This window comes from Hibiscus syriacus, unplaced genomic scaffold (genome assembly GCF_006381635.1).
Source record: "Hibiscus syriacus cultivar Baekdansim isolate YM2019G1 unplaced genomic scaffold, ASM638163v2 tig00009942_pilon, whole genome shotgun sequence".
Classification (NCBI taxonomy): domain Eukaryota; kingdom Viridiplantae; phylum Streptophyta; class Magnoliopsida; order Malvales; family Malvaceae; genus Hibiscus; species Hibiscus syriacus.
Window position 1 is genome coordinate 985,982 of NW_024062205.1, and position 24,804 is coordinate 1,010,785.

Sequence of the window (24,804 nt, forward strand, 5' to 3'; positions counted from 1 at the left end):
ACTGCTAGGATCAAATAAAACTATCCTTGTTTGTACACTCGGAAAACGATTAGGACACCTGGGTCACTTTAGCAAATGATACTAGTATCGAGCAATAGAATCAGTTCGGATATCCTTAGATAATGTGCGAGGCACTTTAAACTGACTAACTAGGGTCGAGGCCTGACACTCGTAAGGGGTGAGTTAGTCAAGGGTGTTGTGTATATGTAGAGATTTTGGCCCTCATCCTTGATAGACTAAAGAAGTGTGTGAGCTCCGAGATGCAGAACCCTCATCCATACTATGTCGTCTACCATAGAGTAAGTGCAGTATACGAGCATACTCACTATTGTATTTTTACTAGTTAGCTTGAGCATTTAATGAACACTTGTAGTATGACTTAGTTGTTAGTGTGGCACTGGGTTAGTTAACTTAGCGTTTGGAATTTGTTTCCTTATGTAGGTTAGTTGAGGAGAATTTTGAGCAAGAGTGATCCAGACCTAGTTGTGTGAAGAGTATGTCTTGAGATTATCCTTTAGAGGGTATGTATAGTTGTAGACCTCATTTTGTACCTTTGAGACATAATTTATTTTAAAAGATGGTATGTATAACTTTTGATTTATTATTTGGGGAGCTCCTGTTGTAAATTGCTTTATTTGAATATAATGGAACAACCGTTTTAATTGAACAAGTGAAGAAATTTTTTGGTTAGCCACTCTGATTGTTCCGTGTGGCATTCTAATCGTTCGAATGTGTGTCATACTAGTTTAGTATGTTACATTTTAACTAAGATGTAGTTATTGAAGATTAACGACCATTAAGCCTTTAACGGTTTGCTGATGTGACACTGTAAATATAGAAAATTAAAATTACATCATTGATTCATTTCCACGTAGATAATACATGGATTAATTTTCGATCACTTTTCTTTCATATTTGTACACTTTTGGTCACTTATATTATCGTTTTATTGAGTTTTGGTCACTTACGTTTCGTTTCATTAAGTTTGGTCACTCGAAAATGAGGTACTCAGAGGCCGACGAGGTGGTGGTAGTGCGACAAATTGCGTAGGCCGCAAGGGTTAACGGTGATTCATAGGGATCTAGAGTTAGGAAATTGCTTGTTCTTGAGCAAAAACAAGATTCGAAATTGGCTTTGAAGATCATGGATTTTGGATTGAGTTAAGTGGATGAATTCACATATCTAGTTATCGGGTTGTTTGGATCCATTGATTATGGTTCACCGGAGGCGCTTTCTCAAGGTAAAATCACCACGAATAGTGATATCTGATTATCGAGTTATTTGGATCCATTGATTTATCTCTTGTTCCTTGTTGGATTGGTATTCTTCAATCTCAATTTTGGAAATTGAATTTTAGTTTGTATAATTTAGATTACCCAGCTTCATTTTATCTCTAGATGCATACCCTCTCATTTTTCTCTAAACTGGTGGTGTTGTTATTTTTTATCGGAAGCTAAAAATCTTTCATTATTATTGAAATGTAGCATGAGTACTTGAAAGAAGGCAAATGGAGAAGAGATGTCTAAAGAAGTAGGGAGAAGATGACAATAATAGGGTTGGGAAGAAAACCTATTAAAAATGAATAAATTGAAATGTTGTCTTAAACTAATTTGAATTTACAAAAAGACTCATAATTAGTATTGTTTAAAGTGTAGTGGTTAAAATAAAATTAAATCATTTTATTAACGTGTCACGTCATCAAACTAACGACATTCAACGTTCAAGTGACCAAAACTTAATAAAACAAAACATAAGTGATCAAAACTTAATAAAACGATATAAGTTGCCAAAAGCATACAAATATGAAATGAAAGTGACCAAAACTTAATCCACATATTATCTACGTGGAAATGATAATTTTGACTTTCTATATTGACCGAGTCACGTCAACAAACCGTTAAAGGTTTAACGGTCATTAACCTTTAGTGGCCAAATCTTAATTAAAACGAAACAAAGTGACCATTTAGTAGTTTACTCTATTTAAAAAAAAAATTATACAACACTAATTTAAGTTTCTTCATGATTATTTTGTCGAAGTATGCCCAATGAAAGTATTCAAGTGTCTTTTTATTTTTTATTTGTAGTCTTTAATATATTTTTTAAATTATAAGTCTTATTTAAAATAATAATATTTAATATTTAATTGTCACATCAGCATTATGATTAATATATAATAAAAATAGTAAAAATGATTAAATATATGCTCATTAACCAAAAAACTAAATTGATATAATTTTCAAGTTCAAGGATTTAATTGGATGCATTTCTTACAAACATTTAATTAATTTTTAAGGAAAAAGTTTAAGACTATTATGCCCCTTAAGCTTTTTAATATATTAAAATTTATATTATCAAATATATTTTTGCATTGAAAGAGTGTGACAAACATTGAAATATATTCACAAATGTCAAATTTTTTTTATTGAAGTTATAATACAAACATTAATATACATAATTTAACTATAATCGATGAAAATTAAATCAGAATAAAATCGTAAAATTTTCACATAATTTATGTTAAATGGGACTCGAACTTAAAACCTAAAGTATTTACATGTTAAACAAATATACCAATCTCTTCTTCATTCTTCCGGGATGCTTTGAAGTTCAGGGCGCCAGCAACGGCGGCTCTTCATAGCTGCGTTCGCGGCTTTCATTAGATGTTTTCTTCGAAGAAGGTTTAACCGTTCTTCGACGGACGGGGACGGCGGATAATTTACACTGACCTTGTTACCACGGCAGCCGGCATTAATCTTTCCCGCATCTGCTTCAAATCTTGCTTCCTCACAACGATCTTCACCCTCAAACCCATCGTCGACATGAGAAACGACGGCGCTACCGCCATTGTTAGCCTTTGCGATTACTTCCGACAAACTGCTTCGTAAAGCTTTCTGGTTTCGAGTTCTCAACTGCCTGAATTCTCTCTTAGGTGATGCCTTCGCTTCCATTTTTTTTTCTTGTTCGATGAGTTTATGTTTAGTATTGATTATCGTCCGAAACTTTGAGGCCTTTATATAATGCATTGGAACTTTCACATCAGTGCAAGGTTGGCAAATCAAATATTAAAAAAAAGGGGCTTTTTTATATATAAAAATCGCTAATTTTATTAAAAATAAAAAATATCTAAATTACAATGAGGATTTGCAATCACAATCGTAAACTAAACACATAATAAAATATTTCCTAAACGAGAAAACTAGCCACTTAAGATCACAAGAACCATATGAGAAAAAGTTAAAAAAAACCTAACCAAATAAATCCAGATAAAAAATATATACGAACAGATTTGACTGCAACGACAAATAAACTACAAAAGGGGATGAAGCTATTGAAAGACCTCCGAAAAATCACAGATCAAAATTGAGCGCGTCGACTGTCAGCGATCATCACCAAAGCTGATGCCGACATCGATCATAAAGGTGAAGAAAAAAGAGACTGGCAGCGGCTAAGGAAAAAGAGAAAAAAAAATAGGACAAACCATGTTAACTCGATTCATACTAACACGATATTAAAAAACAAGTTCGAGTCATTAATAATTAGTTGATTTAATAAGATAAGACATTAGATCTTTTAAATAAGGTCAGAAATTTAAATAATAATATTATGAATAAAATAAACTGAGTTGAAAAAAGTCGGTATCATGAATCCGATAATAATAATTAAAAAAATGAGTTTGAGTTGCAACTGAAAATTGCGTTAAGAAATGGGGAAAACGGAAGGTAGTTGATTTTGTTGGTAGAGTACCGAAAGTGTCTGTTAACCTAGCTGAGTATATATATAATCTAATGGGTGCATGTGCTATGGCATACGAAAGTCAAAAGAGCCAATAATGTATTTGCATTAAGGGCCTTGGCTTACCTCATTTGTCAAGCAGACTTGTTTACTTGTAAATTGAAACAATCCCAATACAATTCTTATTTATTTATTTATTTATTTTTGTAATTATAGAATTAATACGGGAGGTAGTTTCTGTTCAAAGATTCTCAACAATGAACGCTCACCCCTTGCATATGAGATGTTCGAAGCTGGAAGACATCAAGGGATAACAATAATCACTTAATCACTAAAGTCAATTGGTTCGTGATTTTATCAAAACTTAATTAATAATATATAAATACATTAAAAAATCCTCTCGACCCTGAAACTCGACCAATAACTCGAATACAAAATAACCTAAACCAAACACCAACTCAGATATAAATGATATGTGAAATTTTAAAATCAAAATTGATATCACCTAAAATAAACTGAACACAAAGCCTGTTATTATTATTATTATTATTATTGTTAAGAGTGACACTGTTTGGGTGAGCACAATTGAAAGCAATTCAGATACAACAATTCGGGAAATGATCACGTGCGGTAGCCTTAATATACGGCTAAAAAAAGACGTTATCGGTTTTGTTATTGTTGGACGTTTTACCGGTTTTGGTAAAGCACTATCAGTTTTGTTTTTTTCTACCGGTTTGTTATTGATGGGCATTTTACCATAAATGTTAAAAAACATTGAGTTTTATGTAGAAATAAATATGTTTAAGTAATTTTTTACCGGTTTTTATTTAAATAATAATAAATCAGTAACGTCTTTTTTTAATTGTATATTAAGGATACCGCACCGTAGAACTTCCTAACATTTCTCATTCAAATTGTCAAATTGTTGAGCTGTGAAACAGCTGTGTTTTGGGATCAATCATTGTAGTAATCTCAGCTAACTTCAATTCTGATTCCATACCTTAGTGTTTAATTAACCTATTTTATACTAATAAGATGTACCAAACTCCTTTATTGCCTTTAAAAATAATGTGAATTAATGCCTTTTTTTTAAAATATATTATGGAATGAACAGAAGTTATCAATGATTGGCACCAGTTTATCTCTTTTCCCATGAAACTTTATGCCTTCTTATGATCATTAATCATTGGATAATTAATTAGAATAATTATTCACGTTATTTGGTGTAGAGTTGAATTTCTTATTCCATTTAAAAATTCTGTTGATATTTTAGGTTTTTGTGGCGCTTTTATTTTAGGTTTGTTGTAGTGTTTAAAGTAGGGATGGGCATAAGATCCGAATTCAACGGGTTCAAATGGTAAGTAATTTGATATAACTTAAGTAAGGTCTCAGATTTGAGTCTTTTTGTATGCAAAAAAAACCTCGTTGGGAAACTTACCCATCAAAGCCAGATATACGACTCGGGTCGATCCAGATTAATCATGACTAACCCTTGGAACTGGAGAGCAAACCAAAAAAAACTCCAAAGATTCTCTATTTTTCAGGAAAATAATGACGATTTGTATAATTACACCGGTGATTATATATAAATTACTATTAATAAAAAATTAATATATTATAATATCTATAAAATTTAAATGTTATCCCAATTCGTAGAATTGAAGAATTATGATTGTGTTAAGAATTTGAGATTTGATACCTATTAAGCGGTGGAATAGTTAAAAGAAAATTGTGTTCTCTTTAAAAGGTCAGAATTTGAGGAGTTGAATCTATAAGATGTATATGCGATTTAAATAAACTTAAAGAATTCTAAACAGATACTATCAGCTATACTATTATCTTAAATCTTGATATTATATTTGCATTGAAATCCAGACGCAACTAATTACATATGAACTCGGCGATCTTTTTCCGACAAACAAGTGCTTTATTGTTGAGATAATTTGCACTATATATAATGAGGTAGGGTACATGAACCATTAGCATGGTCTTCACTGAACCAAATTACACATGGGCGGATAACCCTATTGCTTCTGCAAAGATAAATGAACTTCAGTGCTCGAACGAAGGAGGCTTCCTAATCTTAGTAGCTTGCTCGAAGGCATAGGCTATCTCGACCAGGGTCGGGTCGGCACCCTTTAATCCCCCGAAACAAAGGCCGAAAGGTAGCCCTGCCGTATTGTCAGGGTCGGGTCGGCACCCTTTAATCCCCCGAAACAAAGGCCGAAAGGTAGCCCTGCCGTATTGTATCCGGCCGGGACAATAATACCAGGGTATTGACCCCTCGCAAGTATAAAAGAAGTCGATGAAAAAGGCGACAACAACGTGTCTAGCTTGCGCTCTCATTAATTTCTCGAACCCATCTCTCGACATTTTTGCTAATTTCAGTATAGCTTCCTTCTCCTTGCCTATGCCTTTGGTATCTTCAGAGTCAAGGAAATGCTTTCGGCCATATTCCTTGATTTTTTTTCCTGCATTATCCCACAAACCCATGTTTTCAGTACATATAGAACACGAGCTGCACCTCTTTGCCTTAACAGTACGCATTCATAGTCTATGCTGCTAAGGCCTGAGATATGGTTCCAGATACTTGGATGCATTCACATTTTCTACCAGAACTGCACCTCTTTGCCTTAACTTGCAATGAATTATATTGAAATTAATGTTAATTGGATGGGACTAATATGCAAAATCTACTCTAATTGTTACCTATATAGCCTATACACACAGGTTCATTTGCAAATCTACGGATTTCCCCCATGTAAAACTCAAGGAGCTGCCTCAATGAAGGGTTGGTTTTGAATGAAACCCAGATGAGAGTGTCGTAACGGTTTTCGTCCGGGGAAATATTATTTTTGGCGGGGAAGGATTGAGTGATGAGAGTGTCGTAACCGGTTTTCGTCCGGGCACGAAATATTATTTTTGGCGGGGAAATGATTGAATAAATAGTTTTTAAAATAATTTGGGAGTCGCCATCGGCCTTTTGAGTCAGGTAGGTCGAATACCTAAAAATCATCTTTTAAAAGAGTTTTTAAGAAAACATCAGTTAAAAGATAAACTGATCTGCGTTTAACCAAAAATTCATTCTTTTTATTAATAAAAAGGGATTCGTGGTCGATTACGTTTAGGGAAGGATTAGCACCCCTACAACGCCCAAAATTGGTACTTTTTAATTATAAATTGTCTCTATTATTAGAAATTTAAAAATTCAAAGATATATTTAATTCATAATTCTGTTAAATTTATTAATATAATTTTAAGATAATATATTAATATATATATTTTATTAAACAAGATATTTATTTATTTAGAAATATCAGAAAAGGGCTTCTAGGTGCTTTAAGACAGCTCCTTTCTTAATATTAAAAAATAAATAAATTTTAATAAAACATTTATCTAAAAATAATATAAAAATATATTTATATATTAATAAAAAAAATCAGAAAATGGACATCCAGTTACTTTAAGACAACTATTTTGTTTGATATAAAATAAATAAATATTAAAAAGAATATGATAATATTTCTTAAAAAATAATTTAAATAAATTAAAATAAATATATATATTTATATATATTTTAAACATGACTAATAATCACCAATATATTTCCATTTTGAATACATTACAACACGTGACTAATAATAAAATATATTTCAATAAAGTAAATATATACATTTTAAACACAATCATCTTTGAATACTTTATTATACATGCGTGACTAATAATTTAAGAAGTCAAGAGTAGTTGAATATCTTTAATAACATACTATTCTCATGTTGATTTTATTACCAATATATTTATAATATAATTATTATCACCTAACATCTCTAATCAATAAACAAAACATTTAATATTTAATCATAATTGATTATAAGAAACAAAAATAAAAATTATTAAAATTATAGGGATACAAAATAATAAATTAAAATATTGAAATTAAAGGGGCAATAATGAAATAGCGACCAAAATAAAGAAAATTAAAATTATAAGATTAAATTAAAAAGTAATAAAACTTGTAAAATAAATGAAAGTATTAAAATTAAGGACTAAATTATAACATATTTAAATGTCGTAATTCGTAATTAATCATTTAACATTTACAATGACTAACTATGCTATTTTATTCATTTATTAATTTAGTGATTAAAATAAAATTATATTAAATTCAAATATCAAATTAAGATAAATTAAAACATGCTTTCGGGATTAAAATATTAAATATTAAAATTAAGGGACTAAATTTGATATTTACCTAAATATATTATTTAATACTGGTAAGGACTAAAACATAATGAAATAAAATTCAAAAACTGAATTAAAATGTTCAGAAATTAATTTTAGTGACTAAAATGAATAATTATAAAATTTGGATGGCTACGGAAAGAATTTAGCCATGCGTGAAATTACAGATATACCCCTTCCCAAAACGACGTCGTTCGGGAAGGGGTATATATACCTCTTCATAGCTGGCCCGAAGGGCCAGCAGCCTCATTGTTCTCTTCTTCTTCTTCTCTCAAAAACGAGAGAAGAAGCTCTCTCTTCCTTCTCTCTTAATTCCCTCACCGGAGGGAATTCCGGCGCCGATAGCCACCGCCAACCTCACCGCCGGCCACCACCTCCGGTGGCCGGAAAATAAAACTTTATACCATAACGTAGATCGGATCGTCCTAATGACGATTCCGGTATTTGTTTACCTTAAAAAGCTCTCAATCGGAGCAAATCTACAAAAATACCTTCGGTTTTCGAAGGTTTGTTGTGGAGCGTGGAGGCGCGTGGTTACTCCGGTGGTGATGTGGCTTTCCTCGGTAAGGTTTCTTTCGATTTTTATCTCGTTATTTTGGTGTTTGATGGTGGTTGGATTGCTTGCTGTTGATGTTGTTGTCTCCTGTTTGCTGGCTGTCCTCTTTTCGTTTTCTATTTTTTTTTCTGTTTTGTTTGTTGTCGTCCTCTGTTCTCTCCGTCCCTGTTGATCTCTTGCAGGTGTGGTGGCTTTTATAGCCACCACCGAGGCTCTCGTCGGACCGGACAATAGAGGGTCGAGTTTGGTGAGTCACCATAGCTATGGTGGTGACTCATCATAGAGCTCGACGTGGGCGGCTGTTATCGTTGCAGCAGAGCTTCTGGAGTCTTCTGTTGGAGTCATCGTGGCACTGTAGCGTCGGCAAGGCGGCTGAAACTCACTGGAACTTTGGAGCGGCGGCGGCGTCTGGAAGCTAGGGTTTAGACAACCCTAGCTGAATGTTACAAACCCTAAAGGGTTTGGGCTCTGCTGGGCCAATTGTAATCGGGCCCCAGTTTTGGGCCTTGTAATATTTTTATTATATATATATTTTTTTATTTAATAATAATAATAATAATAATAATATTAATAAAAATAATAATAATAAAACAAAAATAATAATAATAATAATAATAATAATAATACTAATATTAATAAAAATAATAATAATAAAACAAAAATAATAATAGTAAAAAAAATTAATGTTTACAGCTGCCCCTCTTTGCTCATTCTTGTGTTAACAAGAAATAGAGCAAAGACGAAAAAAAACAATAATTTTTTCATTTGGCTTCTTTTGAGTAGGATGGAAATGTTGAAAACATTCCGCCCAGAGGTCTTATGAATGACCCCCGAGGGTTTGAAAACATCAAAAGATCCCGAAGGCTTTTGGAAACATCATGCACTGAAGGACTTACAGATGACCCTAAGGCTTTGAAAACATCAAAAAGCTCCCGAAGGCCTTTGAAAACATCATGCACTGAAGGACTTACAGATGACCCGAAGGCTTTGAAAACATCAAAAGCTCCCGAAGGCTTTTGGAAACATCATGCACTGAAGGACTTACAGATGACCCTAAGGCTTTGAAAACATCAAAAAGCTCCCGAAGGCTTTTTGGAAACATCATGCACTGAAGGACTTACAGATGACCCTAAGGCTTTGAAAACATCAAAAAGCTCCCGAAGGCTTTTGGAAACATCATGCACTGAAGGACTTACAGATGACCCTAAGGCTTTGAAAACATCAAAAAGCTCCCGAAGGCTTTTTGGAAACATCATGCACTGAAGGACTTACAGATGACCCTAAGGCTTTGAAAACATCAAAAAGCTCCCGAAGGCTTTTTGGAAACATCATGCACTGAAGGACTTACAGATGACCCTAAGGCTTTGAAAACATCAAAAAGCTCCCGAAGGCTTTTTGGAAACATCATGCACTGAAGGACTTACAGATGACCCTAAGGCTTTGAAAACATCAAAAAGCTCCCGAAGGCTTTGGAAACATCATCCTGAAGGACTTACAGATGTGAGAAATAGTTTACTAAGAAAAAAACTAAGAAAATCATTTTCTTACTTTTCAACAATTTCATTTTGAGAAAAGATAAAATGATAAACTATAAAAATCGTTTTCTCATTATGTTTCAAAATAACATATTGATTAGGTAACATGCACTAATCTCAAGATAATTTTTCTCTTGTGGATTGCATCTATCACTTCTTCAGACGTTTGTATGATTCCTGTATTGCGGTTTTTTGAATACCTTCTTCTTGTAAGGTATTTCTTACCATGAATCTTCTTTCTTCCGAAGATCTGTAAAACTCCATGTTTGAATGCACTCAGATGTATCAATGTAATGCATTGTCTATTGTGTAAATGATATTCTTATGAATGCATGAATGTTGATGCAATCTTCATTTGACTTCAAAGTGGTGAACTTGGTCTTCCTCTAGTTCATCATTTATTGCCAGGGTTACCCCTGGATATCAATGTAGCAACTTATACTATCAAGCTTGCATTTCTGCAGACTCATCTGATCAACTTGTATCTTTGCTGTCTTCTTTGCTTCATGAAGGTCTCAGAAGAAATGTTTCATTTGTGGAACTCTTGCTGTAGTCAGAACTATGACCTTGATGTCCCATTTTGTCTTGGATAAAACCAATTTTCTTTGCTTGGACTTGTGTAGAAATCCCATAAAGCTTTCATCTTTGAAAAGAGAATCAATCATCTGACTCAGCAGGGATTAATTAAGAGAGTAGAGTCTGTTCTAATTTAACTCTTGAAATATCACAAGGAAGATTTATTCCAATTCCTTTCATGTTTCCACATATAATCAGATCTCGAATAAGGCAACTTGGACCAATATCATGTCGAGATGCTTAACAACAACCTGTAGTTCAACCTTAGTTGACCCCATTAGTTTCTTGTTTAAAATTTCAACTTTCCTTGGAAAGAAATCTTCATTATATCTCACTTCTAATCTTGGGGTTAAAGAAGACAAACTTCATCTTGGATCAATAAATGGAAACCATATGATTGCAACATTGGTTCAGCACCATAATCACTGGTTTGTAAAACATTTAACAATACATTCATCTTTTCATGTGGTTTCTGCTCGGATTATTGGTCAAGGAAGCATTTGACAACACATTCATCCTCTCCGGTGGTTTCTGCTCAGATGTTCTTAATCATTGAAGCTCTTTGCCTAGTGATCAAAGCTTTTGAATGATGTCATAAGACCATTTGAGAACAAAAACTCAGTGGGGATTCAAGTGTAATGTTGGTATGACCAAAAAGTTGGTCAAATTCACAAGATATGCTGGTGTCGAATTGAATAGGAGACACTAATTAATCTTGATATCATCACGGGCAAAGACAAATGTGATACGGATCATATTTTCTTCTATAATGATCTTTGTAGGAAGTAGAAACACATCAACTGTAAGATCAATGTACAGAAAGATATCCGTGGAATTTTTGTAGCTGGGGATGAAATACAAATGATAAAACCAAAATAGATGAAAACTCAGTTCATCTTGGCCTGCAACGATGATCCTAAATAACAACGGGAATAACAGTAATATAAGTGAGAGTTGAGTCTCCCTTTTCAATGTCATCAAGGAAGCAAAAACTGATGTGAAAAACAACTTCATAATCTCAATAGTATGGTTGAAACTATTTGCTAGGAATCTTAAAGAAATATTTTCAATTATTACCGACACACAGAAGGCCAAATTCAATGCTGAGATCTTAAGGCACTGAACCTTGGATCAAGTAGTCTACCTGGGGATTATCTTTATTCATGCAACCGTAATGTAGTTCATCAAAGAACACACTGTCATGTGACATACGGTTAAGAAGATTAGGTATTTGAAAACATACTTGCTGAGTAAACATTTATTCAACAACATGATCACAATGTAATTGCCTGATGAACGAAGCAATTATGTATAGTCAACTTGACTGTCACTGTTTCACCATTTTCTTTCTTCATATCTTTCTGTCTCATTGGAAATATTTGTTCAAGTCAATGATCTTTACACAGGATATTGTGGAACTTTCAGCATGCCCCAACATTGGCTAATACAAGTGTTCAAAATGCATCAACAGTTCTGATTCTGATTGAAATGGGTTTTCAGCATGCCCCAGTATGTTGCTGATAAATATTCAGAATATTTCAACATTTCTGATTCTGTTTGAAAAGGGTTTTCAGTATGCCCCAATATTTGCTTCTTGTTAATCTGAGTCTTCAAAATACCCCACATGAATCTGTCTGAAGTGAGCTTTAAAATGCCCCAATATTGGCTGATACAGATGTTAAAAGTGTGCTCAACATTACTTCTTGTTGAGATGAGCCTACAAGAATGCCCAAATATTCATATTGCTGTGAGCCTTCAAAATGCCCCAATATTCTATTTCTGGTTGAAATGGGCCCTCAAGATGTCCCACATGAAACATTTTTATCTGAAATGGGCTTTCGAGATGCCTCAATATTCTGCTTCTGATTTACTCTTAACGTCTGTTTGACTGGAATATCATGATCCTCATGAGGTCTAATTTTGACAATGCACTGTTGTAGGTACTTGTGGATTTATTCGTGCCCCAAATCTGTTTATCTTGAATGCTCTCATTATGGTGTCAATAAACAGCAGTGTTGTCAAGTAATTAGAGGAAATTTCTTCATGTTGTCACAAACTTAAGAAGTATTCAATCATTCTGACAGAAACGTCTGAGATATGTATCTTCTGAATGAGGTGACCATTTTCTGTATCTGGAGGGATTTAGTCAGACAGAGCAGTGAAAATAGTTGGTAATCCGTTCCAGGCTGACAGTGGCTTATCATCTTTCAGTGAAAGCCATCTCTGAAATATACTTTTCTGTGGGGAGAGAAACCAATTTATGCGAACAGTAATCTGATGCAATAGCAAGACTACATATACAGTGGTACAAGCTCATAAAAATCCATACCCATGCAACATGTTGATTCTGATAATAACTCATCTGATTATGAAGCGATCTTTCAGGATGATTCACAGATATTGATAGTTCTTCTGATATCGAGGAAATCATGAGTTCTGATTCTGATGAAGAGAGTAAACTGTTATACTTGACAAAAATGGGATTCTCAAAGGCTGAAGCTTCAATAACCATGGAGAGATGTGGTTCAGATTCATCAATTGCAGAATTGACAGATTTTATATGTGATCAAATGGCTAGGGTTACTGATGCACTTCTTATGGTAGAAGATAGGAAGCTATTATGCAATGATCCCAATTACAAGCAAAGGCAAAACTTGGGTTATGATTTGTGGAAAAGGAAGAAGCAGAGGAAGCTTGAAAAGAAGCTTCTTAATGAAGATGATCATGCAGTTCATATTTTAATTCCAATGATCGGTTCTGTAGTTCCTACCAAACTAGATCAAATAACTCAAAGAACACTTCCAGAAGATGCTATTGAGTCTCCTTATTTCTCCTATGAGCAAATTTATCTTCTAAATTCAATGATTGGTTCTGTATAACCAGATCAGATAACTCAAAGAACACTTCCAGAAGATGCTATGAGCACATTCTCTTCTAAATTCAATGATTGGTTCTGTCTACCAGATCAGATAACTCAAAGAACACTTCCAGAAGATGCTATGAGCACATTCATCTTCCAAATTCAATGATTGGTTCTGTCCAACCAGATCCGATAACTCAAAGAACACTTCCAGAAGATGCTATGGAGCACATTACATTTGTTCCAGTTAATGTTTGGACTAGAATATCATAATGCTTATTTGATGTAGAGCCAGAATTTGTAGATTCGAAGCATTTCCATGCTACTACACTGAAAAGGGCTATATTCATAATTCTGCCAATTAAGAACAGATTTTCTCTTATTCTGCTTCCTCCATGTGCTGATGCTTTTCCATTGACAAAGAAATGATAGTCTTCATGTGATCCAAGAACAAAGTTGAACTGTTTACAAACATGTACAAGAAGTTCCAGATTGACAGAAAGGATCTGTAAGGCTCTTGAAGCTTTATGACGATGAGCTACCTTCGAGTGTCCAGAGTATGTTCTTGATGAGTGCCGAAAATGGAATCTGGTATGGGTTGGAAGAAATAAGTTGCTCACTTGAACCTGATGAGGTGGAAATGCTTCTAGGTTTCCTTAAAAACCATACACAATATCTGTATAAAGACATATTTCCCAGTGATATCAATGTCCTGTCTCTTTTCTCTGGGATCAATGATGCAGAGGTTGTCTTCTACTGTCTTGGCATATTTTTGAAAACAGATGTGCAAGAACTGAATGATGATCGGTTGGAGCAATTGATGAGTAGATTTGTCGAATTCGACCTTGTTGTCGGTGACATCCAGTGTAACAACCTTACTGGAAGAAATAAACATCATCAAGATGAAATAGAAGATTTTTTGCTGGTGCATTTTCTTGCAATGACTGCCACAGTGACTGTCTCTTCTGCTGCTCCAAAATACACACTGTCTTATCCCACTCTTCCCTAACCATGGAAAGGTTTATTTGATGGTAAAACTGGTTATCTCAACTTTTGGAACCCTGTACGACATACAAAATGTAGAATTTGTTCCAATGTCTTATTCTGTGCCATAAGTCCTCAAATTCAAATTCAGCAATCTTCTGAAGGACATAATGGGTATCATCTTGACAAAGAAAGTGATCGGCATAGAAGAAGTATCAATGATGTATCAAGACTTGAGCCAACATCACGGTATAACCAGAGTGCAGGTAGTGACTTGTTCATGGTTATAATGTGATCTTCTAGAGAACATAAATTGATGGTTTGGGAAAATAATCTGTCTGGTGATGCTTATCACCCTCAGCATGAGATAATCTTTCTTGATGAGTTGATAATAATGTCATAGGGGATTGTCACAAGTTCAATTATCCAGACTTTCTGGCTTCTTGGACCACTTGCCTTCAAAAATGTGAAGTGCTTCATTATTCTGGCCTCGTTCATTCTTTTTCTACAGAGGTAAAATAAGCAACAATTGCTTCAAGAATCTTCCTCATTTGAGACTGTCCTGTTTGAAAATGTTTTTTTTTCCTCCTTTGTTTATGAAAGACTTTTACAAAGTATTGCCCTTCTTAGGTTCACAATAGAATCCGATCAAAACAATGAGTTTAATAATATCAAATAAATCAACTACACTTTTAAATCATTCAAAAATCATAGTCCTATGGCAAGTGTCAAATTATGACTGATTTGAGGTGTGGGTGGTTTTGGTAAAGTAGGTTCTTTCAAGTTGGTTCAGTATGTCATTTTGGCTTACACTAACTTGAAGAAATGGTTGTTATGCCCATCTTGTAGAGATGCTTCTTATTTCTCTATTCTCAGGAACGTCTTTGGGATGTGCGGTGCTTTATTAAGAGCTTAAAATCGTCTCTTATGTCGTTGTTGCACCATTCAATATTCGAGCCGCCTTTTCAGGTTTTCAACTCAAATCCTCCTTTGGTTCTAAGATGTTATTTAAAAATTTACATCTTGAACCCCCCTTTTATCATTTTTCATATCATGTATTAAAGATTTTAAAAACCAATTTTTGCAAATAAAATCAATCTTGAGAGGCGGAATGAATTCTAAAGATATTCTCTTTTACTTAGAAATCCATGTATGATTAAAATGGACTTTTCAGGTACGTAACGTAGGTCATGGCTTATGGTTACGAAAGAAAAGAATAAAAAGGCCCAAATAAGTGTTTAAGGGTAATCAAACCAAGGATCAATTCATTCTGATGCCATCACCTGCCTTGCTTAACTTGGATCTGCTTTGTTGGGGATTTTCCATTATCTGGATCCCTCTAGACTGCCAAATTTTGGATTTATTTCCATTTTCTCATATCTTCAACATTTCTTGCTTTTCTTGTTTGTACTTGATCAACCTTGTAACTTGAGGCTCACCCATCTTGATTCAAATTTTTTTTTGCTTTGCTGGATGAGTATAATACTTCAATGCTTTGAGCACCTCCTTTTCCTTTTGCTTTTGGAGGTTTTCCATTCTTGATTGGATGGATCTTCAAGCACTCTGTATTTGACATACTTTATAATTCAAAACTTTCATGATTTCATGGAAACTTGTCTTCGTAATAAACGTATTGACAATCTTTATTCCTGTGAGCCAATATCCTTTACCTTGCCCCCCAGTAGAGGGTGATCCTTGGTTAGGGTTGAATTAGAAGAAAAATTATTCAGGCTCAATGGGGACAACAAAGGATATATATAATATATTAAGGGATAAATGAAACAATGCCGTTCATCATCTCATACACAGAAACCTTTGTAAAAAGAGGTATCCACTGGGGATGAATATTCAAGATTAACTTTATTTACATGAAAAAATGTAATTAATGCATGATATATTTATTTCAATCAATCACTTTCCCCTCCTTTGAGTATGCCCTAATCACTTGAAATTATCATCAATGAGTTGGTCCATGATGCCTCATCTCTTCTCTTTGCAGTAAGATTCACGGATAATTGAAAGTTTGGTTCTTTGAGGTCTTTTGGTTTATGATGGTTTGTGTTGGAAGGACAAATGTGTGACTTTTAAAGTCATGTATATGGTGGAAGGTAGTATCATCAATCGACTCTACCTGAGAAGGTAAACATATAGTGTTTGTGTCTCAAAAACAGGTAGAGACATTTCTTCAGAGTCTTAGATAAATGTAATGTCAGGATTTGGTTTTGGTACAGGTCGAGTAATTGGTGTTGGATAGGATATTGAAGATATAATTTTATCACTTGCCAATAAATCTATAACTCTTGAAAAATTAAAAGAATATTTAATCTACTTGATACTCAATAATTTCCAGATTAAAACTTGATTCCTTGCTCATAACCTTAATAAGCAACCACATTTATTTATTGCACAAAGCGGAGAAAGGAACAAAAAAAGTTCAAACAAGATGCTGAAAATAGAAAAGTACTACAGTGGTAGATAACACTTCCACTTATTTATTTATTATGCCTCATTACTCCTATAATGGTATGTAATAGGATCAGGATTCTTCATTTGCCCCCCCCATTTCTTGATCATTTCTTGTGTCAAAACCCCTTTGTCAACAAGCATCTCAATTTCTTTTAACAATGGCCTACAATTGCCTGTAGAATGCCCTTTTACCCCCAAGTGGAAATTACAAACACTATTTTGATCATAACTATGAGCAGAAGGGTTTGATGTCATTTTAGTTGGTCTTGGTGTGATGTATTGACCTTTAACCAAATGAGGATACAAGTCTGAAATGGAAGTTTGGAATACTTCCAAAGTTTTTCTTGATCGCATGACTTTCTTTGGTCGATCCGAACAGTTACTTGCTCTTTTTCTTTTGTAATTACGAGGACTCTGGATGCAACATTCATTCACATGATTAGATTTTGCTTTTTGATCCATCGGGCTCTTGGATATGACTTTTGAGTTTTCTTCATTGATTATATTCTCAATTAAATCTCCATTTGTCACAAGATTCTCGAATTCCTTTGTAGGATTTGCCTGCATTAACTCGAAGAAAGGCGCTGGAAGGGAATCACGAAACATACGTGATATCTCTTCTTCTAACATGGGAGGTTGAACTTGTGCTGCCACTCCTCTCCATCTTAGGGCATATTCTTGAAATCTTTCATTGGTTTTCTTTTTTACTCTTCAAAGATCCATACGTGTTGGAGCTAAGCCTTTAACATACCGATATTGTCCCAAAAATGCGTCAGCTAAATCTACCCATTTCTTGATCTGTTCTTGGGTCAACTGATTGTACCAGACTACTGCTGGGTTAACAAGGCTATCGTGGAAAGAGTGAATTAACAAGTTATCAGAATTTAAATATCCTCCCATTTTTCTGCAAAACATTCTCAGATGGATTAGAGGACAACTGGTGCCATCATATTTCTCAAAATCAGGCATTTTGAATTCATGGGGAATAATCAAATCTGGAACTAAGCTAAGCTCTCTTGCTTCTAATTCTTTGTGGTAGGCACTAACATCTTTCATGTTTCTGATTGCTTTCTCTGTCCTCTTGAATTTCTCATCATATTGTGAATAATTAATGAGGCTATTCTTTGGGTTGAGTGGGATGCCCAGGGTATGTTATCTTTCTCGACTCTTCAATCTGATAGCACGATTTCTCTATAGCAGTTTATCTCTTTATCAAATTCCATTCCCTGGATAATTTGATCTGATCCATCTGGTACTAAATCTGAAACTTCTTTCCTTGTATCCCGAGGTAACCCCTGTCAATGGTTCTGGCCAATGGTCTTGTAGTCCTTCATAGATTGCTCCATTGTTTTTTACAGAAACCTTTCATGAATTATTTATATGTTTTTATAATTAAAGTACATGACAGTACTTAAATAAAAATATGAAAAATGCATAAATGGAAAATAAGAATGCAAAATGTGCAATTCAAAGATATAAAAATACAAAATGAAAATGTACAGATACAAAATGTAATACATGTATGAAAAGGTGTTACTTAAGAGTGATCATCTTAGAACAGATTTCATTGAACACAAAAGCTTCAGTACATCAAACAAAACTTTACATGTAGGGGACAACTTCAAAACTTTACATATAGGGAATAACTTTCCCATTTTCTTCTCTAAAACCAAGTTAGATTATCAGCTTATGGGCCATATTGCTTGTCTGGACTGCAGCTTCTTTCATGACATTCTGGGGTTCTTTCATCTCCTATGTTAATTCTCGGGGTTGATCATTTTCCTTTGCGAGAGAACATTTGTGTTCAAAATTTTTTTGGAGAAGATCTTCATGTATGCTGCAACTCTTTTTCAGTTTAGTGACCCTGATATCCACTCTTCTGGGGTGTTTCCTATACCAGCATTGAAAAGCTTGACTGACCTTCTGGAAGTCTTCATGTATGGTTTCCATTTTGGTGCTCAATTTATCGTTTTCAATCTTCAATGACGTATTTGAGCTTCAAACCTCAGCAAATCTTCTCTCTGGGCGCCCCTACTGATACTCTTACCTTTGAAGACTTTTGGTATTAATCTATCAGGACCCTTAGTTACCAAACTAGGTCGATCATTTACCATAAATTGTAAGGTTCCATGATCCAAAAGACTTTGGACTCGGCGTTTGAAGGCAAGACAATTCTCGATGGTATGTCCTTGAGCTCCGGCATGATATTCACAATGAACGTTGATGTCATACCAATTGGATACGGAGGTTGGAACGGTTTTATATATATGGATCCACTTCTTGTGCTTCAAAAGCTTTCATACAACTTTTATATGATATGGGGATAGTATCAAGATGAGAGCCACCTTTTGTCTTGGATTGATCCTGAGTTTTAGACATTGGGAGCAGACCAAACTTGATGATTTCTGATCACATGATTTCTTTCATCTCTGAGCTTTTACAGTGGTCACATTTCTTTGGTATTTCCAGACAATTTGTGAATACGAATGATGACTGTCTGTAATTTCTCAAATTGGTTAAGAATCGAAATCCCTTGCGTATCTGAAACTGCAGAGTTAGGTTCATTGAGCTCTCTCTTTCTGTGCTGGAATCTCTTTTCCTTTGGCCTCTTCTCTATCTTCAGAGTTCCCTCAGGAGTCTTTTCTTGGCCGCGTCATATTTTGTTCGATCATAAACTTTTTGTCCATTTATGATTTCTTTCTAATTTGATGAACAGTCTTTTCAGTTAACACCTTTTGGTCATGATCATGCAATGCAAACAAAAGAAAATAATTTAAACAAATTAGAGCAAAAATAACATACATGGGAAAATAAGAAAAAAATAAAATGGTTAATACCAACTAATTGAAAGAAAAAAATTTATTTATCATGGTATATAATAAATCTTAACCTCATGCTTTCTAGTTCCATGCTTTGTTTGGAAAAATTAACCTAATCGCATGATTTCTAGTTCGCATGCATTTATTCAGGGAGAAAAAATAATAATAAATTAAAAACTAGAGCTTATTTCTCCTTTGTATACACCTATAAACAGAGGTTCAGTACTGTCTTAGATTAGGAGAAGTTCTAGGGTTCATTATATGCAGAGTTTCAGTTCTAGGAGTAAAGGTACTCGAATTGTTCTTGTTGATGCCCCCTTGGGCTGTCAAACCCTCAACCCTAGTCCACTACAGACTTTAGCGGATCGAGTTCAATTCGAGAGGACACATTTCTCTATAACTGACACGGAGAATAAATTCTCACGAAGACATAGAGCATATGAACCCCGAAAGTTACTTGCTAGGTCTGACACGGAGAATAAATTCTCACGAAGACGTCGCTTTCACTTCCACTTAAAAGGGACAAACTCAATTATAGAGCTTTATGTTATGCAATGTAAGTATTGTGTGTGAGGAGAAATGTTTATACCTCTGACAGAAAAATAAATAATAAAATACTTGCAATAAAATGAAATATAAATAATATATATAAATACTATAAAAATAATATGTATATATATATAAAAAAAATTATAAATAAATTAAATATATGAATTTTTATAATTAATAGAGACAATTTATAATTGATTTTTAAAAGTTTGACCGTCCCCAGTGGAGTCGCCAAGCTGTCGTAACCGGTTTTCGTCCGGGCACGAAATATTATTTTTGGCGGGGAAATTGATGTGAATAAATGGTTTTTAAAATAATTTGGGAGTCGCCATCGGCCTTTTGAGTCAGGTAGGTCGAATACCTAAAAATCATCTTTTAAAAGAGTTTTTAAGAAAACATCAGTTAAAAGATAAACTGATCTGCGTTTAACCAAAAATTCATTCTTTTTATTAATAAAAAGGGATTCGTGGTCGATTACGTTTAGGGAAGGATTAGCACCCCTACAACGCCCAAAATTGGTACTTTAATTATAAATTGTCTCTATTAGAAATTTAAAAATTCAAAGATATATTAATTCATAATTCTGTTAAATTTATTAATATAATTTTAAGATAATATTATATATATATTTTTATTAAACAAGATATTATTTATTTAGAAATATCAGAAAAGGGCTTCTAGGTGCTTTAAGACAGCTCCTTTCTTAATATTAAAAAATAAATAAATTTTAATAAAACATTTATCTAAAAATAATATAAAAATATATTTATATATTAATAAAAAAAATCAGAAAATGGACATCCATTACTTAAGACAACTATTTTGTTTGATATAAAATAAATAAATATTAAAAAGAATATGATAATATTTCTTAAAAAATAATTTAAATAAATTAAAATAAATATATATATTTATATATATTTTAAACATGACTAATAATCACCAATATATTTCCATTTTGAATACATTACAACACGTGACTAATAATAAAATATATTTCAATAAAGTAAATATATACATTTTAAACACAATCATCTTGAATACTTTATTATACATGCGTGACTAATAATTTAAGAAGTCAAGAGTAGTTGAATATCTTTAATAACATACTATTCTCATGTTGATTTTATTACCAATATTTTAAATATAATTTTATCACCTAACATCTAATCAATAAACAAAACATTTAATATTTAATCATAATTGATTATAAGAAACAAAAATAAAAATTATTAAAATTATAGGGATACAAAATAATAAATTAAAATATTGAAATTAAAGGGGCAATAATGAAATAGCGACCAAAATAAAGAAATTAAAATTATAAGATTAAATTAAAAAGTAATAAAACTTGTAAATAAATGAAAGTATTAAAATTAGGACTAAATTATAACATATTTAAATGTCGTAATTCGTAATTAATCATTTAACATTTACAATGACTAACTATGCTATTTTATTCATTTATTAATTTAGTGATTAAAATAAAATTATATTAAATTCAATATCAAATTAAGATAAATTAAAATGCTTTCGGGATTAAAATTAAATTTAAAATTAAGGGACTAAATTTGATATTTACCTAAATATATTATTTAATACTGGTAAGGACTAAAACATAATGAAATAAAATTCAAAAACTGAATTAAAATGTTCAGAAAAATTTTAGTGACTAAAATGAATAATTATAAAATTTGGATGGCTACGGAAAGAATTTAGCCATGCGTGAAATTACAGATATACCCCTTCCCAAAACGACGTCGTTCGGGAAGGGGTATATACCTCTTCATAGCTGGCCCGAAGGGCCAGCAGCCTCATTGTTCTCTTCTTCTTCTCTCAAACGAGAGAAGCTCTCTCTTCCTTCTCTCTTAATTCCCTCACCGGAGGGAATTCCGGCGCCGATAGCCACCGCCAACCTCACCGCCGGCCACCACCTCCGGTGGCCGGAAAATAAAACTTTATACCATAACGTAGATCGGATCGTCCTAATGACGATTCCGGTATTTGTTTACCTTAAAAAGCTCTCAATCGGAGCAAATCTACAAAAATACCTTCGGTTTTCGAAGGTTTGTTGGAGCGGAGGCGCGTGGTTACTCCGGTGGTGATGTGGCTTTCCTCGGTAGGTTCTTTCGATTTTATCTCGTTATTTTGGTGTTTGATGGTGGTTGGATTGCTTGCTGTTGTCTCCTGTTTGCTGGCTGTCCTCTTTTCGTTTTCTATTTTTTTTTCTGTTTTGTTTGTTGTCGTCCTCTGTTCTCTCCGTCCCTGTTGATCTCTTGCAGGTGTGGTGGCTTTTATAGCCACCACCGAGGCTCTCGTCGGACCGGACAATAGAGGGTCGAGTTTGGTGAGTCACCATAGCTATGGTGGTGACTCATCATAGAGCTCGACGTGGGCGGCTGTTATCGTTGCAACAGAGCTTCTGGAGTCTTCTGTTGGAGTCATCGTGGCACTGTAGCGTCGGCAAGGCGGCTGAAACTCACTGGAACTTTGGAGCGGCGGCGGCGTCTGGAAGCTAGGGTTTAGACAACCCTAGCTGAATGTTACAAACTCTAAAGGTTTGGGCTCTGCTGGGCCAATTGTAATCGGGCCCCAGTTTTGGGCCTTGTAATATTTTTATTATATATATATTTTTTTATTTAATAATAATAATAATAATAATAATATTAATAAAAAAAATAATAATAATAATAATAATACTAATATTAATAAAAATAATAATAATAAAACAAAAATAATAATAGTAAAAAAAAATTAATGTTTACAGAGAGCATGGGTTGAAGAAACAGAATCATCGATGTTAACAACAAGAGAATGTTTAATGGAGATGATTTTGCAGACGCCATAGCCATAATTGAAGAGATATGAATTCGTTTAGTGCAAGGAATCAAAGTTTCTCTCGTCATTATATGGAACATATGATTATGAACTAAACTACTAAAAATCCAACTATTTCTCTTCCTTTTTCTGCAAGTGTACGGATGAAGCGAACACTAATTTCGAGTGTTTCTCTACCAGGAGAAAAAGGTGGAATATTTGGATTTGGCAATGAAGAAATTGGATTTTTATGCATTATGAAACATGATGATAGTAGAACAAGTGCCAAATAAAAGGGTAAACTATATATTTAGTACCTAAATTATTTTTTATTCTGATTTGGTGCTCAAACTTTGTTTTTTTTTTCAAAATTATACATAATTTTTTAGTTTAGGTTTTCATTCGGTAATCTACCGTTAAAAAGTTAACAATGATATTGACGTGTCACCACAAGGTAATGTCGCATTGTCATTGAAAAATAAAAAATGTTACGTCAGTAGTTCTATTAATCTTTTAACGATGAGATACCAAATTGAAATTTAAACTAAATATTAGGTATGGTTTTGAAAAAAATAAGTTTAGATATTAAATAGAACAAAAATAATAGTTTAATTACTAAATGTGTAGTTTACCCAAGATTAAAAGATGAAAACCCATAAGCTTGGTGGGAGACTTTGGAGCAATGGTAGTGGTAGATCTTGACATTCGACTTTGAAGGGTTTATTATTTTTTTATCAAGTTAAATTGATTATAAATTAATATCTATTTTAAATATTCTCAATAATTTAATAATGAACACTAAATCAACTTATTATAAGATCTGGTGTTCGAACCTGTGACCTCTAAGAAAAATATATATTCTTTTAACCAATGAGGTAATAAAAACTCTTAATGGGCTGAATAAATTAATTAGTAAAGTATACAAATAGTCTCTCAACTATAGGGTGTTATTTTGTTAAGTCCCCTTATGATCAAAAGTTACAAAATGATCACTGACTATAGGATATTGCTTTGTTAAGTCCCTCGACTATTAAAGATTACAAAATAGTCACCCGACTATTCATTATGTTCTAAACTCGTCCTTTTCTCTTAAAAAATAACGACGATCTAAGTCAGATGTTAATATGCTATCTGAGATATGATCGTCGTTTGAGATTCTATGATCAAATTTTATATCCCAAATAGCATATTAACATCCAATTCAGACAACCGTCAAATTTTTAGCGAAATAAAAAATGAAATTTGAAACATAATGAATAGTCGAATGACCATTTTGTAACTTTTAATAGTAGATTGACTCAACAAATCAATATCCTATAGCCGAGGATCAATTTGTATCGAGTGACTCAGAAAAACAACACCTTATAGTCGAATGATTATTTGTATACTTTACCCTAAATTAATATGAATTTATTAATAATTTTTCAAAATCTTGAAGTAACTGTGACCCCATCTTACTTTCTGCTATTGCTTCGGAGGCTGAAGTGATTATTGAGTGAGTGAATTGTGAGTTGGAGTTGGACAGTGCTCAATTCATGCTCGTTAAATTTTTTTTTTCCCAATTCGATTCGTTGCACTCTAAGCTTATTAAAATTTTGCTCCACTTATACTCGTTAATCGAGTTTGAGTTGCTCAGGAGCTGCTCAACTCATTAATCACCCTAAGACG

At 33.4% G+C, this 24,804-nt stretch overlaps 1 protein-coding gene across 1 annotated transcript; it reads right to left on the reverse strand.

The window, feature by feature from the left end:
* Nucleotides 1-5,784: 5,784 nt before the first annotated feature.
* On the reverse strand, nucleotides 5,785-6,225 carry LOC120203533 (probable amidase At4g34880). Its single transcript, XM_039203809.1, has one exon. It carries the CDS (start codon nucleotides 6,223-6,225, stop codon nucleotides 5,785-5,787), a length of 441 nt encoding a protein of 146 aa, XP_039059740.1.
* Between the last annotated feature and the right edge of the window lie 18,579 nt (nucleotides 6,226-24,804).